The sequence below is a fragment of the Maniola jurtina genome, chromosome 4 (assembly GCF_905333055.1).
Source record: "Maniola jurtina chromosome 4, ilManJurt1.1, whole genome shotgun sequence".
In the NCBI taxonomy this organism is placed as follows: Eukaryota; Metazoa; Arthropoda; class Insecta; order Lepidoptera; family Nymphalidae; genus Maniola; species Maniola jurtina.
The window spans coordinates 13,704,393-13,719,760 of NC_060032.1; the positions used below are offsets into that span (position 1 = coordinate 13,704,393).

Sequence of the window (15,368 nt, forward strand, 5' to 3'; positions counted from 1 at the left end):
CTTCTTCATCCCTGAATGTACTGTCAATCAACTGCTTTGAAGGTACATAATAAGTTAAGTGCATGGATTTGTTGTTGTTTGTTAGAATACCTATCCTTGCCACGACTGTCAAATGTCAAGCATTGAATTAGAATGGCTATTATTCAATATCATAGCTGACTCATTCCGCGTGGTTATTACGTAAATCCTCTTCATGTTAGACTGCATCATCACTTACCACCGGATGAGATTATAGTCAAGGGCTAACTTGTATCTGAATAAAAAATGGCCTTTTTAGTCTCTACGTATCTCAGAGAATAATATATTTATAAGCTCTTGATCTCGGGTATCATCATTAACTTCTGAGAAATTGTTAAAGTTAAAATCTCGTACTTTGCCGAGTATTATCTGGAATATGCATTAATATCGCAAAAAAACTCCCCTACCGTTATATTATGATGAATGAAAAGGGGTTACTACGCTCAGCAATGAGGAATACAACGTAGAGACAGAAATTTTTGCTCTGCGTGCTTTGAAGTAGTTTATACACTATTCGCGTTTGGTTTGGCCATTTCGTAGATTGCTATTGTGAGTGCGTAGGCTCTTTATTTTTCTTGCATTGCGTTTACTTAATTAAGCGAAATCCCGCCAACGCAACACTTCACACAAAACTATTTTAATTAATCCTTTAATTTATTTACATATGCAGTCATTAAGAAAACCGTTTCTTTGTTTTTATTTGAGCAATATATTATTTGCACTTTGAATCGGAATTCAAACAAGTCACTAAGTACTTCTTAAACTTACTTGTTAAGTTGATTTATTTTTCCAAATAAGTAAAGCTTTGTTTCTATATACTTATTACAAGACGATACCCGCGACTTCGTCCGCGTGGATTTAGGTTTTTGAACATCCCAAGGAATCTCAGCTTTCCGGAATATAAAATTGCCTATGTCAATTATGCAAGCTACCACTGTACCAAAATTCATATAAATCTGTTAAACGGATGGGTCTTTGAGAATCGCGTGGAAAATCGCTTCGATTTTCGGGATAAAAATAGCCTAAGTCCGTCCCGGGATGTAACCTAAACCAAATTTCATCATAATCGGTTAAGCTGCTGGGCCGTGAAAAGCTATCAGGCAGACAGACTGACAGACAGATAGACGAACAGACAGACACACTTTCGCATTTATAATATTAGCATAGATAAAAAAGTATAGATATAGATGGATGACATTTCTTAGGTAGCTCAGCTTCTGGTGTGTAATTGAAGTGCAGAAACCTTAGCTGTTAATTTTACTGTAGCGCATATTCGTTTGCATGACTGAACATACACTGAAAACTGTTTGGGAAACTGTTTATCCGTATTTATAAACTTTTAAAGCTATTAAGTATAGGAATGATAAGGAAATGCAAGTGCCTTAAACAACAAGAAGCGCAAAGGTAGAGGCAATGGCTGGTAATGTTTCTATCCATACAATGGCAAATGACCACCATCTATGGTGCCACTGAATAGTCATCGACATCCAAGTTACCGCACAGTAGATAACACAGAATACCTCTATGGTATGTGTAGACTGTATGTGTTCGTGATAGTTGTAAATCATAAGTGTATAGGTACTTTTATTTTTCTTTGGGTAAATAATAAAAGCTTTTAATTGAATTAAAACAGTGTTTTTGTGAAATTCATTGGCGTTGACTTTTTAGCTTAAATGTTTTAGTGATATTTTATTACCTAGTAGGTTAGTAATTATTACTTGGTACTTTAGTGCTTAGACGAGAGTCATGTACTGGGGTATTATGTAAGAAATAGTATAATCATGGTGGGTAAAAAAGTCTGAGATGACTCTTTACACTAACGAGTAGCTACAGGACGTACATGATTGAATTATATGAATGTTCTTTGAGTGAAACGTTGTAAAAACTTAACTTTCTAGCGAATGTACGTCAAGAAAGTGATTTTTAACCCCCGACCCAAAAAGAGGGGTGTTATAAGATTGACGTGTGTATCTGTGTATCTGTGTATCTGTGTATCTGTGTATCTGTCTGTGGCATCGTAGCGCCTAAACGAATGAACCGATTTTAATTTAGTTTTTTTTGTTTGAAAGGTGGCTTGATCGAGAGTGTTCTTAGCTATAATCTAAAAAAATTGGTTCAGCCGTTTAAGAGTTATCAGCTCTTTTCTAGTTTTCTTGTAGAAAAGAAGGTTAGATAACCATTAGGTTCATAATATTATGTCAATAGACAAATGTCAAGCTGTCAAGATGGACGTTGCCTAAATACATAATTATTTATTTGAAAATGATGTTTTGGAAAACTCAAATACTTTGGATCGTCGGGGGTGTTATAAATTTTTAATTTACACTTGTATGTGATTTGCACGCTAGATTTGTTTTACTTTGTTGGATGCTGTCACATAATGACGACAGTCAGGCACAAAATTGCTCTATTATAAAAATCTACTGAAAGGATCAGTACTTATATTATAAATGCTAAAGTTGATTTATTGATTTGTCCTTCAATCACGCCGCAACGAAGCAATGGATTGACTTGATTTTTTATATGGATGAGACAAAGTGATATAGGCTTCTTCTTATCCCAGAAAATTAAAACGTTCCCACGGGATTTTTGAAACTCTAAATCCACGCAGTTGAAGGCTCAGGCATCAGTCAGTACGACATATTGAACTAATGTTCAATAACATACTCTTCTATATTGAGTGATAAGCATGATTTGAATTCCTAATAGGTATGCCTTCTAGGGTTACCAGGCGTCGGGCTTTAGACCGATTTGTCTGGTTTTTTACGGTTGTATCCGGCCAAATCTTTTTGTCGGAAGAAGACTGTTTTTTTTTTCAATTCGGTATTATTAAATACCAAAATATAATGACAGCATTGATGTTAGTCAGTTGTAAATGGTTAATTTTGTGATAAAACTGTGATTCATTTGTACCATTTGCACATTTGAGTACTTTCAAGTCAAGAGTGAATAGGAATCTTCTAGGCAAGCTCGGTCCATCTTAGGCTGCATCATCACTTGCTAGCAGGTCTGATAGCAGCCAAGCGCTAGTCTATAAATTAAAAAAACTAAATAAACAATTAAATTTCATATAATCGTGTTTTCTATTATAAAAAAAATTATGTTGATTCAATTTAAAAATGTACCTTTGTTCAATTCAACTTTAAAAGTGTGTTTAGCTTTTTAAAAAATATGTCTAAGGGCAAAATGTCCGGCCTTCCAACGCCGAGTTTGGCTTTAGTATTTTAAAGCTTGGAAACCCTACTTCTGTGTCCACTGCTGCTAGTTATGCATAAATACATATAACTTGACCAATATTTCCCGCAATTATATTAATTATTCATACTTTGTTAATATAATGGCCCACATTCTGAGTCAGTTGTGTAACGTCTAACATGATCAATTAATATTTGTTAAAATATACCTAATTACATTAAATATTGTTTTTATTATTTACGTAATTTATTATAATAAAGCAAATAAAATAGTTTTGCAACATTTTTTATGTCTAATTAATTTTTGATTTACCTACTAATGATTATTTATCAGGTTGATAATGATAATTTTCTTACAGAACACGTAGCTCTATAACAGGATCCAAATGTTCCAAGAACTCGTGAGTGAGCAGTGCAAATATATGTAAATATATATGAGTGGGAGGGAGATGGGCAAGGCAGCATAACCTTTCGCTAAGGCGTTCAGCTGGTAAGAACGGAGGACAAAAACTGTTATTGTCAGTGCACTAGAGAACGCTGTGAGAGCATCAAGTTTCGATAACCATAAGTCACATTTTGACGTTTTATTGAGTGGTTGTTTAGGAGTATTTTGGTGGGACGCAAGATGGCGTTCAGGTCGACCGTGGGTGTAGTCTTTCTGGCTTGCTTAGTAGGTGAGTCTGGACTTTTGCGCTTCGGAATCCATCTTCCGTTATAGATATAGACGTATGGTTTGCATTTCAATTGCTTTTCTTTCTATTGTAATGAACAGTTATAACGTGAATGGTCCCATTTTTTTCTGGTTCAAAGAGTATGTGATACATTTCATTGCTTATACTAAACATAAGTAAAGTTTGAGTAACAAATTTTGACGTTTTGATAGAATTCCTATCCGTGTTACGGCCGAAATCAATAATAAATCCTATCTGTAATCTGTCGGTACGTTACTTAGAAACATTGTTATTTATCAAAAGTTGTACCTACAGTTTTTTACAGGTCACAGATAGATTTCTTTTTAATTTCGGCCGTGAATTTCAAATTTATTCGTCAGATAAAATTTATTTGACGATTAAAAAAAGTAGGGCCTTAGAAGTTTATCATCATCATCAGCTGACCTTGGTTTAACTTACGATATCACTATCTAATAGCCATACCTATCAAGTGACATTCAAACCTAAGCCTTTAAAAATAATTTATGTGTTTATTTTTAAACTTGCGTAATGTTATGTTTATAAATCGTTTTTAATATCCTGTTAAAAGGCTAATAGGTCTGTATGCAATAAAAAATATCGCGTTATGAAACATAAAGTTGGCCATTTCATATACCTAATAGGACATTACTTATGTAATTATACTGTCAATTAATATTTTGTGAAACGAATTAAAGCAAGATACAAAATTAAGTTTGTTTATTATGAGTGTATTGATTTTTCAAGGTCTTTCCTTTGACGGTAGAATCACACGCTATATTACACACGTATACAATACAGCGATGGCGGATAGGTACATAGTGTATTTAGGAATTACTTATTATCCCTGATCTTGTATCCTGGTCCAGGTTTAGGTACGAAATAACCATTTGATAGGTACCAACTTTCGCAACGAGACCACGCCACCCTCAAGCCTTTCGCGCCCCAACAACGGTTGGGTAATAGAGAAATCTTAAGCAGTGTACTCTCGTGTACACTACATGTAACTATCTAAGTATACAAGTATTTAAAAAAAATCTTTGAGAATAAATGGCATTATTACGTACTTTTCAACAACCTTGTAGGAAAACGAAACGAAAAGCGATATCTTTGAAATTTCTGGGAAATCGTAACTCACCATTCCTCATTCTCATGTTTAGTTCAACATTACTCTCCTCAATAGCTCAACCGGTAAAGGAGTGGACTGAAAACCGAAAGGTCGACGGTTCAAACCCCGCCCGTTGCACTATTGTCGTACCTACTCCTAGCACAAGCCTGACGCTTACTTGGAGAGGAAAGGGGAATATTAGTCATTTACCATGGCTAATATTCTTTTGTATTAAAAAAAAAAAAATTATAAGAGTGGCATTTGTCCAATGTAACTATGTAGAGGGTACAGGCGGTACTTTGATAGAGTGGACTACCTTTTGCCCGCGACTTCATCCGCGCTACATAATTTATAGTCTACCTAGGAGATAATATAGCTAACTATCTATCATTTAAAGAACTTTCAGAACTCACAACTGACCTCTTTATAATTTAGTAACAGAAAAATCTCTCTAACCATAAATAAAAAATTAAGACTCAATGGCTAAGTGCCCTATCTTACTAAGATACTAACGTGTATCGTAACATGTAATGGTAGCGCATTACAATGTATACCTACAGCTCCATATGGAGAATATCTCACCTAGTGACACTTGTTTGAGCAAGGAAGTTGACAGCAAGTGAGTACAGGTGTTCTAGTGTGATAATGTACTAAGGTCCATCACCCACGGCGTCTTTTTATAGCGATCCAGCCGTGCATATCTCGAACGCGCGGCTGCATCGATACATTTTATCAGTAGTCGCATTTTCATTAGTACTGCGAACGCATTGCTAATGTATCGCGACCTTTTTGCGGCTGCAATACCTAAGTACCGTATAGCCATGGGCGATATTTCTAATACTCAAAAAATAAATGCCAATATCTTGTTATGGCCGAATATTGGCCTGGATAGGCTTCTGTCCAGCAATGTTTCGTAACAGAGAAACTGATAAGACATTGCTTCATGCCTTTATTCACTTTTAGTATGATTGTAAAATTCAAATAAATAAAACTGCATTGACCTTCGGAGGCTGTGTGCGCAAGACTGAAAGCCTTTATAGAGCTTTAGTCTAAATATATAAAAGGAAAAGGTGACTGACTAATGTCTATCAACGCACAGCTCAAATTACTGGATGGATCAGGCTGAAAGTTTGCATGCCGTTGGCTATTATAACGTAAACATCCGTTAAAGTGATTTTTAAAAAATTTAAAGGGGGTAAAATAGAAATTTGTGTACTCCACGTGGACACAGTCGAGTGCATAAACTAGTTTAAGTAATACAAAATAAGTAACGACATTTTGTAGTAAAATACATAGTAAAACATGGCTTTATAACAATAAGATAGAAATACCACTGGCTGGCGCTCAAGAATTTAGATAAAGTAAACAATCCTTTCTATGCGAATGTGTGTTTGTTTGTCTGCTACCTTTTCACGGCGCGTAGTTTAACTAATTTTGACCAAAAAGTACAGTATAGCTTGCACCACGGGGACTGAAATAGGCTACTTTATATCCTGGAAAATCAAATAGTTCCCATGAGATTTTTAAAACCTAAATCCATGCGGATTGAGTTGTGTGTGTCACCTTATAGTATGCTAATAATATATTTTATATAAAATAATATAATATAAAAAATAATACTAACATAAAAAATACTATACCTACTTAGAGTTCTTCAAAAGATTTTATAAAGTCATCTATTGGGACGAGGAGCTTATGTTATAGTGCAAATAAGAAGACTATATATATATATGTATACTATCTTAGTGGTAATGTACCTATGTATTCCGTATTTTGCAGTTATACCAGAAATTTTCTTCATGACCTTTAAAATTAATAAGGTATAATGTCAACATGATCGAATTTAGACACAAGCTTACGTCGCTAACGCGGTTAGGTAATGGAGAAACCAGTAACGCATTGCTTCATCTGTTTTTGTTCACTTTTTACTTTTGTCGTATGACTGTTATGCTAATAAGAATAAGTAATATGTGATGACATCCTTGGTGAAATAATAGTACTGTAGAATTTATTTGAAAACTCACACTGAAAAATAAAATTAATCTATAAGAATTTTCTTATGTAAAAGAACCTTGCCCCTGGTAGTGATTAGTCAGGAAAGTGCTTTAACTTAGAAAATAATAGAGCGCCATTGCAGATAATAAATTAACCTTAATGTACGTGAAAGTTGATGATTATCTAATTATTACAAAGCTAATTGCTCTTAATTATTATGGGAAACAATATAATGCACTTTATATTACATAATACTTAGCTACCTCCGCCTTTGCGTGAAAACGGACAGCTGTCTGTTAAGATAATATTAGTTCCACTTATCAATGCTACAAAAAATATCTATTTTTAATTTAAGGATCTATTATTAATTTTATCATAGAACAAAATTATCTAAATAACTAAACTAAATAATTATTAACTAAATATTTTCTATGTATAAATTTATATGATCAAATGATAAAATGACTCGCACTTGGCCAGTTTTTTTGCTTTACGTGGCAGTGACAAAATATACATTTAGACATGCTTTTATATTAAGTACACATTCTAATCGGTAATCTTTGATTTCAAATTAAGTTGTTTTAAATCCATCTTTTATCTATCAAATATATTAAAGAAAAAGCTGACTGATCTATCAACGCGCAGCTCAATCTACGGGACGAGGCGGGCTGAAATTTGGCATGCCGATAGCTATTATGATATAGACATCCGCTAAGAAAGGATTTTGGAAAATTCAACCCCTAAGGGGGTAAAATAGGGATATGAAAATTGTGTATTCCACGCGGATGAAGTCGCGAGCATAGGCTAGTACATATATAAAAATAAGGAAACTAACTTAACTGACTTATTAATTTACTTACAGCTCAAATAACTGGATCAAAAAACTGAAGTGTGTAGATTTTCTTTGTAAAGTATATCATCTCTGAGAAGGATTTTTCAGATTTCCACTCGAGTGAAACTGAAGCCGGGTAGGTAGTTCTTTTGTTGTTGATATTTTCAGGCCATCTGCAATCAGTCAGAGTATGAACTATGATCAAATTGTTATTGAATGCTTTTAGGCCTAAGCAGTTATAAATAAGCTTTTAATTACCACTAAAATATTATAGATACGATATATAGACATAACTAAATTAAACTATTAATACGGATTAAATTATGAGGATAACATATAACCTAGAGTCAGTCCAAAGAAAGTTTGAGTAAACGACCTTTCAATGATATTGAACTCGAATAGGAAGTCTGCGCCCAACTCAATGCAAACCACTATTAATAAAATGTGCTCGTACCAACGACAGGAAATACTGTCCATAACTTCGACACGCCTTGTATAATGTAATCACGAATTCACTATGTACTAGATATTATTTTCTAGGCTGCATAAAATTAGGTAAAGATTTGCTTTGTCCTCGTTTAATTATATTTTTAAAAATCCTATGGGAACTTTCATTTTCTTGGTTAAAAAATATCCTATGCTCATCTCCAAGAGGGATCTCTGTACCTTTCAAGATCAGTTAAACGGTTGAACCATAAAAAGGACAAACAGATAGACGTACACATTTTTGAATTAATAATATTGGTCCAGATATGGATTGTATATGGACCAATATTATATATTATTATAACTCAAAGAAATTTTTTTGAAGGTGTCTTTAGGTGAATATGTGTAAGGTTTATAATAAAAACCAATTTAAGTATTTACAAATAAAAATTTATCACCCTAACTTCACCAGATACACACTAATGAAAAAAAATTGTTGACTAGTGAATATAGTGTATTAAATAGATTAATACTTAGTATCTATGTGTTTAGGTTAGCTATTTTTTCAGTCTAATTACTAGTTTTGATTAAGGAATTTGAAAGTAGTTAGTCGACATATCAAACGTAACTTTATCGTGGTACGATCATAATTTGAAACCTTTGTAGCTAAGTAATAAAAATGTGTAATAGGTATAAGAAATAGGTCGGTACAATTTAAATTTTACAATATTATCCGACTCAATTTGACCGGTTTTTATAATAATTGAAAACATAAAGAGAGAGAGCCAGCGCGTACCAAATCTTAGGTACTATAACAAAATTCAATAGTCTATATAATTTATTTGTAATAATATTAAAATTGAAAATATTACAATAAAACTTAAAGCTAGCCTTATCTAATTACTATACAAATCATGCCCGCGTGGAATGGTGCCAAGAATACTGGCTGCATTTCCGCGTTGGACAGCCAGGCTGATCCGTTGCGCAAAAAATGAGCCAGCCCTTCTGTCACCCGATGAGGCTATTAAACGCGGTTATTAAATAGTCTTAAAAGCTGACTTTTTCATTTCAGTATTAGTATCATCAGCAGTACCAAAGAACGCGAAGAGGAAGCCTGCGAACGCGCCCGCGCGAGTCGCAGACGATGCTGAGCGAGATGCTGAAATCACCAACAGCTGTCCTGAAGACGGATTCTTCGCTGACGCTGAACAGTGCGACAAGTACTATGCGTGCAGGTAAACAATCTTTGTGAAGAGTACTGCGAATGGACCAAGATGCGAATAGGAAGAGCTGCGAATAGGACGAGATGCAAATGAGACGAGATGCGAATAGGACGAGATGCAAATGAGACGAGATGCGAATAGGACGAGATGCAAATGAGACGAGATGCGAATAGGATGAGATGCAAATGAGACGAGATGCGAATAGGACGAGATGCAAATGAGACGAGATGCGAATAGGACGAGATGCAAATGAGACGAAATGCGAATAGGACGAGATGCAAATGAGACGAGATGCAAATGGGACGAAATGCGAAGTAATGGGATGAGTTGCGAATGTGGAAAGAGTTGTGAATGGGACGACTTGCTAAGCCTTGCCTCTACTTCACAATGAATGAATGACGAGTACTTTACAATTAAAAAAGATGACCAATATGTTGATTACCTAACTCAGTGTCTACCACTCAATGATAGCCAGCGTGCTCATTTGACATTTATTTTTAATCCATTGAAGATTTTCTACGAAAACAATATTTCATTAATACTCAGTGAAACAGCAATGTAGAACCAACCAATGTCAAATGAGCTTGTTATCTATCATTCAGTGTGGAATACTGAGTAAGTGAATTATACCGCCTGGTGAGACTTCAGCCGTGACTTAGTTAGGTTAGGTATATTACTAAATTCAAACACAAATACACAAGACTAAATTTTCAAATTTTGGGTTTGGATTTCCCCACCAAAATCCAGATATTTGAGATGGCCAGTTTGATAAAACGCCAATTTCATAATTGTAAGGGCGTAATACTAATGACAAATCACCATTCTAATCACATGTTAAGTTGCCAATACGTCTTGACCCATTGTGTTATGGCCGTAGAATACAAAAACTATGACTCTACACTCTTGGATACTAAAATATAGTATAGGTAGGTACAGATAAAGGTTATCGAATAATAGTAAATCTTTTGAATCATAACCTTTCAACATATACCTGACTCTTCACGTATCTTAAATTCTCTTTTAAAGACCAGCAACTCAATAACTTAAAGGCAACAATTATGTATCTAAGTAAATTCATATATTAGCAAGTTAAAAGGCATATGCAAAGTATACCCTGGCTACTAGCAAGTAGTTTCAAGATGGCATTCAACATTTTACGACATCGCATCATGTGTAGAGAATATTAATAAGTAGGTTTACTTCGGAACTAACGATAAATCATGCAGAGAAAAAAATAATATTAAAAGTTTGAGTGTCAATGAAAAAAAAAATACTAAAAGTCAAAATGCAATTTTACCATATACGCATAATAATTTGGTGAAATAAAGATTTGATTTGAAGGTATACAAAGATAAAGAAAATAATAAGTTTGTAATCGGGAATTAAATGAGCGCGTTGAAGTCTTTTATATTGGAATTCTGACAGTCAATAAAATTTTAAATACTTTTTCCTTATTTAATGATGACCAAAATGAGTATTGACCACCACTCACAGTATTCAAACATCAGCATGAGTAAGGTTAACTTGCTAAAACTTCATGTTTACTGAATTATTGAAGTTTTTATGCATCTCATTTTTTTGCAATGACTGGTGGGATTTCCCAATATAAACAACATTCGTATACAAAACATATTTTATTATCTGTACGTTTTTTAGAATATAAATATGACATAAGATTTATTTACTAAAAATCTTGAACTGAACTACGAGTAGAGTAAGTAGTAAAGTATCTATTGAAACTTGAAAGGGTATTTTCCAAACAAAAATCGCGTGTTCTGTAAAGCTTTTAAGATTAGTATATCATACTGGATATCCAGTTGTAAGCAAACCGAGCCTGCAAATTTTTTATTCAAAAAGCCCCGTCTAGTGCGTAGCGCTACATAGACCTCGTCACTAAAAATAGTTTATTTTTTATTCTTTGGGGGAGATAAATTTCCTTCATTGTTGTTGGGTTTTGTACCGTTACTAGCTGTAGCGATTCTGGGGTCACAGCAATAGAATTTCACATCTCACTCTTTTCATCTCTTGCTTTTATCAACACGCGAGTTTTTAGCTACCATTTTTATTTTGTACCTATATTTTTCAGGGTTCTTGAATTAATTATAATACTCATTAATGTTAATTAAGTAGGTATCTATTTTCCTATTTTATTTAAATGATAGTCACTAACCGGCTTCAAAAAAGAAGGTTATCAATCCGGTATTTTTAGTAACAGTTAAAATTAAATTAAGTTGGTAATAATTTATTATACTATTTTTAATGTATTAATGTAAGTAGACGTTAGTTAACCTGATAGATATAAATAAAATAAAATTTATTTCAGAAATGGTGAAATAACCGAGAAGCTGTGCCCAGATGGTATGGTGTTCAATGACTACAATCCAGACGACGAGAAATGTGACTTGCCTTTCAACATTGATTGCTCCCAGCGACCTAAACTACGTAAGTATATTATTTTCATCATCAAACCATTTCCGACTCACTATAACTGATTCACCAAGTGCAGATTGACGAACGCCTTGGAAAACTTCCCTTATCTTCAAAAGAAGTGATATTTAATTGCTTAAAAGGCAAAGGCTTAAAAGAAACTGGGATCTTCGGATTTCCCAAATAGGAGTCCGAGATTTTAACCGCTAGGTTATCACCGTGTAAGTATTTGTTTTATTCGAAAAGATAAAGCTGCCCTAAATTTGAACTGGGTAGATAGATAAAGACCTGTTTATTTTTCATAATGTACACTGTCCTTACAGGGAGTCCTAATGCGACAGTGTACTCTAAGCTAACTTATACCTACTAAAAATTATTTATTAAACTACTACTTAACAGCTATCTTACGTCTTAGATAGATTTTCTAAGTCTTTTCTGAATCGACTGTAGTAGGTAATGTATCTTCGTAGGTAAATTGTATTAAAATGTGGCGACACTTTAGGTATACTTAAACACATAACAATGATGTTAAGTCATACATTAGGTACATACAAAGGTCATAACCCACGTGAATACTAATGCTAATCATACGAATATATACTTACTCGTATTTCACATGTTTGCCATTTCAACTTGTATCATCAGTATTATAATGATCGTACTGTGCTAAAGGTTAACTTTGCTCGGAACAACTTTCCAATCTCAAGGGAGCTGTGGCCTTGGTGGAGATGGAATTTATTGAATAACAGCTTTATCGTCGCATGAATTTAGTAATGTAGACAAAAGAATTTGCAAAAAATGTCTGTTCTGTTTTTTGCTTAAAGTACTTTTGTGTTTTTAATCTACGAGCCTACGAGTATTTTATAAAATTTCATGTTTATTGCACTACTTAAATTAATCATAATAACTGACTATGGATTGTCGATAACTATAATACCAAACATACGGCATTCATTTTTAGTTGTAAAATTACTAGGTAATAGAATTTTTCGTTCACCGAGTCCTTATTTGCTATGCCATTAAGGTATATTATAATAACTTTCAAAATTTCTAAGTCTAATAATATTATGTATGTACATATGTAAGTAGTTTATTGCACCACAAAACACAGGACAGTTGCCTTATGTGTTCCTTACGTTCTTGCGATTTTAATGTCATCAGAGCATTAATGAACGTCTAATATTCCTCAACTAGTACTAATAACAAACAATGTATTTCATTATTACAGAGACGCCCATCCCGTCCCTGCACTGTGTCCGTCAAAACGGCTACTTCTCTCACGAAGATCCGGCCGAATGTGGCAAGTTCTACTACTGCGTGGACGGCAAGTTCAACATGATCACGTGCCCAAGCGGCCTCGTGTACAATGATAAGAGCGGCATCTGCACCTGGGCCGATGAAGCTAAGAAGAAGGGATGCGGAGCTGCTGGTAACTTCACCTCTATTTTTTTCTATCTCTATGCGTAGAGAACTCTATTACTTTGGTCACGAAATACCAAAAAAAAAAAATTGGTTGTCTGTAAAGTCGGTTTACTGACGATAGTTGAACGTGACAACAAAGGCCGATTGTGCTTCTTTGTCGCTCGTTCCGCGCTCTCGCTTGCACTTCAAGCCTTACATGGAACGCCTCAGAGCGAGGTAACGCCGCATGAGTCATGTTTTTTCGTGCGTGCAGCCGGCTCTATCAAATTATAAGACGTTGTCACGTCAAAAATCTCGTTCCCATGTTCCCAGGTCCAATTAGTGTTAGAAGAAGATTTTTTTAGGCAGGATGTCCTTAGGGCTATACAAATATGAGAAGGTGGACAAAATTCCAAAAATAATTAATTCGTTGCATAGTGACTAAGTACCACCAAACTTCTGACAAGGAGTTCCTGAGTGCCTAGTGTATTTCAAACATTCATAGTACCAAAGCCACACACATACGCACATACAAATCGTGGAACCAACTCTCTTCGAAGGTGTTCGCAGTGAATTTTAACATGGAATTATTCAAGGGGCGTGCCAACAAATTCCTTAAATACCCTTTTCTAAAATTCCTGAAAACGCATTAGCGGTTTCATTGCAAATTTTAATGTAATCATTTGACATTAGGTGACCCGCCTGATTATTTGCTCACTATACGTATAAAAAATAATCTTCGAATTTAAAAAAAGTGCTTAAAGTGGACATGGGTTTTCTAACTGGACCTGGCATGGAACTCAACAAAGTCCACATTCTGTTAGGAGTTTAATATATCTATTGCTTGATTTAGGACAAAAGAGTTGTGCTTGTATCTTTTTGTAAAACACGTGTGTCGTGTATGTACCATAATATAACTGTAATAGCAATATTTTCAGGCATTTTCAATTTTGCTTTGCAGATGTGTTTGCATTCGACTGCCCACCTGTGAATGAGACCTTCGGTTTGACCCATCCTCGTTACGCCGACCCTGATGACTGTCAGTACTTCTACGTGTGTATAAACGGTAATACACCTCGTCGGTCTGGATGCAAGCTTGGACAGGCCTTCGACGATGTCAGCAAAAAATGCGAGTGGGCGAGGAAAGTGCCTGAATGGTGAGTAGATTTTCTACGAGTGTTCTTGATTTAGCTTCTTTAGCCATCGTCATCAACCCATTGCCGCTCTACTACTAAGGACGGGGCTCTCAGAATGAGAAGAGTTTAGGCCGTAATCCACCACATTGGTCAAGTGCGAATTGGCAGCCTTCACTCACTTGAAAACATAATGGAGAACTTTCAAGTGATAAATTTTAATACGTACGTAGCTCTCGTAAAAAATCTCCTAGAGGTATGTCCTCGGGATTAAGCCCCTGTTCCATAAGCAATATTATCTTTTTGACTAGAATAGCTTTAGGGAAAACGAGCTCCAACTTTGAATTTGTTCCAAAATTGACTTCCTCAGTCAATGTGGCTAACTTTGCTGTACACAATCTCTTGACAACTAAACTAAAATGATTGATGCTTTTCAGATGTTAAAAAATATTATGTTTTTTGCAGCGCCGATTGGTATAAGGACCAACTCTCAGATGCGGAGCTAGAGGCGCTAGAAAACCCCCCTACTCCCAAGCCGAAGCCCGCAGGCTCTCCCTCACGCCGCAAGCCCAACCGCCCCGGCAAAGGAAAACAAGTGGAGGCCGACCAATAGTGATTAGTATAGATAGCTCAATAAAGAATAAGTTTTTAAACTACATGAGGAATTTTATTTGCCTGCTACCTGCACCTGCTTTAGCCTATCTGCCGACCTCTAATTAAAAATCAATTACCTGCAAACATATTTTTGAGTTATTGCTAAAAAACGTGGACATAATGAAGCACGCGTTACTTTTAATTTTTTTTTTTTTAATTTTTTAAAAAGAGGGGTGTTATAAGTTTGGCATCGTAGCTCCTAAAGTAATGAACCAATTTTAATTTAGTTTTTTTTTTGTTTGAAAGGTGGCTTGATCGAGAGTGTTCT

General features: G+C 34.9%; 1 protein-coding gene across 1 annotated transcript; it reads left to right on the forward strand.

The window, feature by feature from the left end:
* The first annotated feature begins 3,701 nt into the window (after nt 1–3,701).
* On the forward strand, nt 3,702–15,104 carry LOC123864342 (protein obstructor-E-like). The gene is made up of 6 exons (XM_045904695.1): nt 3,702–3,886; nt 9,335–9,497; nt 11,809–11,927; nt 13,141–13,341; nt 14,275–14,470; nt 14,912–15,104. The coding sequence occupies exons 1-6, from the start codon at nt 3,838–3,840 to the stop codon at nt 15,057–15,059; spliced, it is 876 nt and encodes a 291-aa protein (XP_045760651.1). The 5' UTR covers nt 3,702–3,837; the 3' UTR covers nt 15,060–15,104.
* Nucleotides 15,105–15,368: the final 264 nt, after the last annotated feature.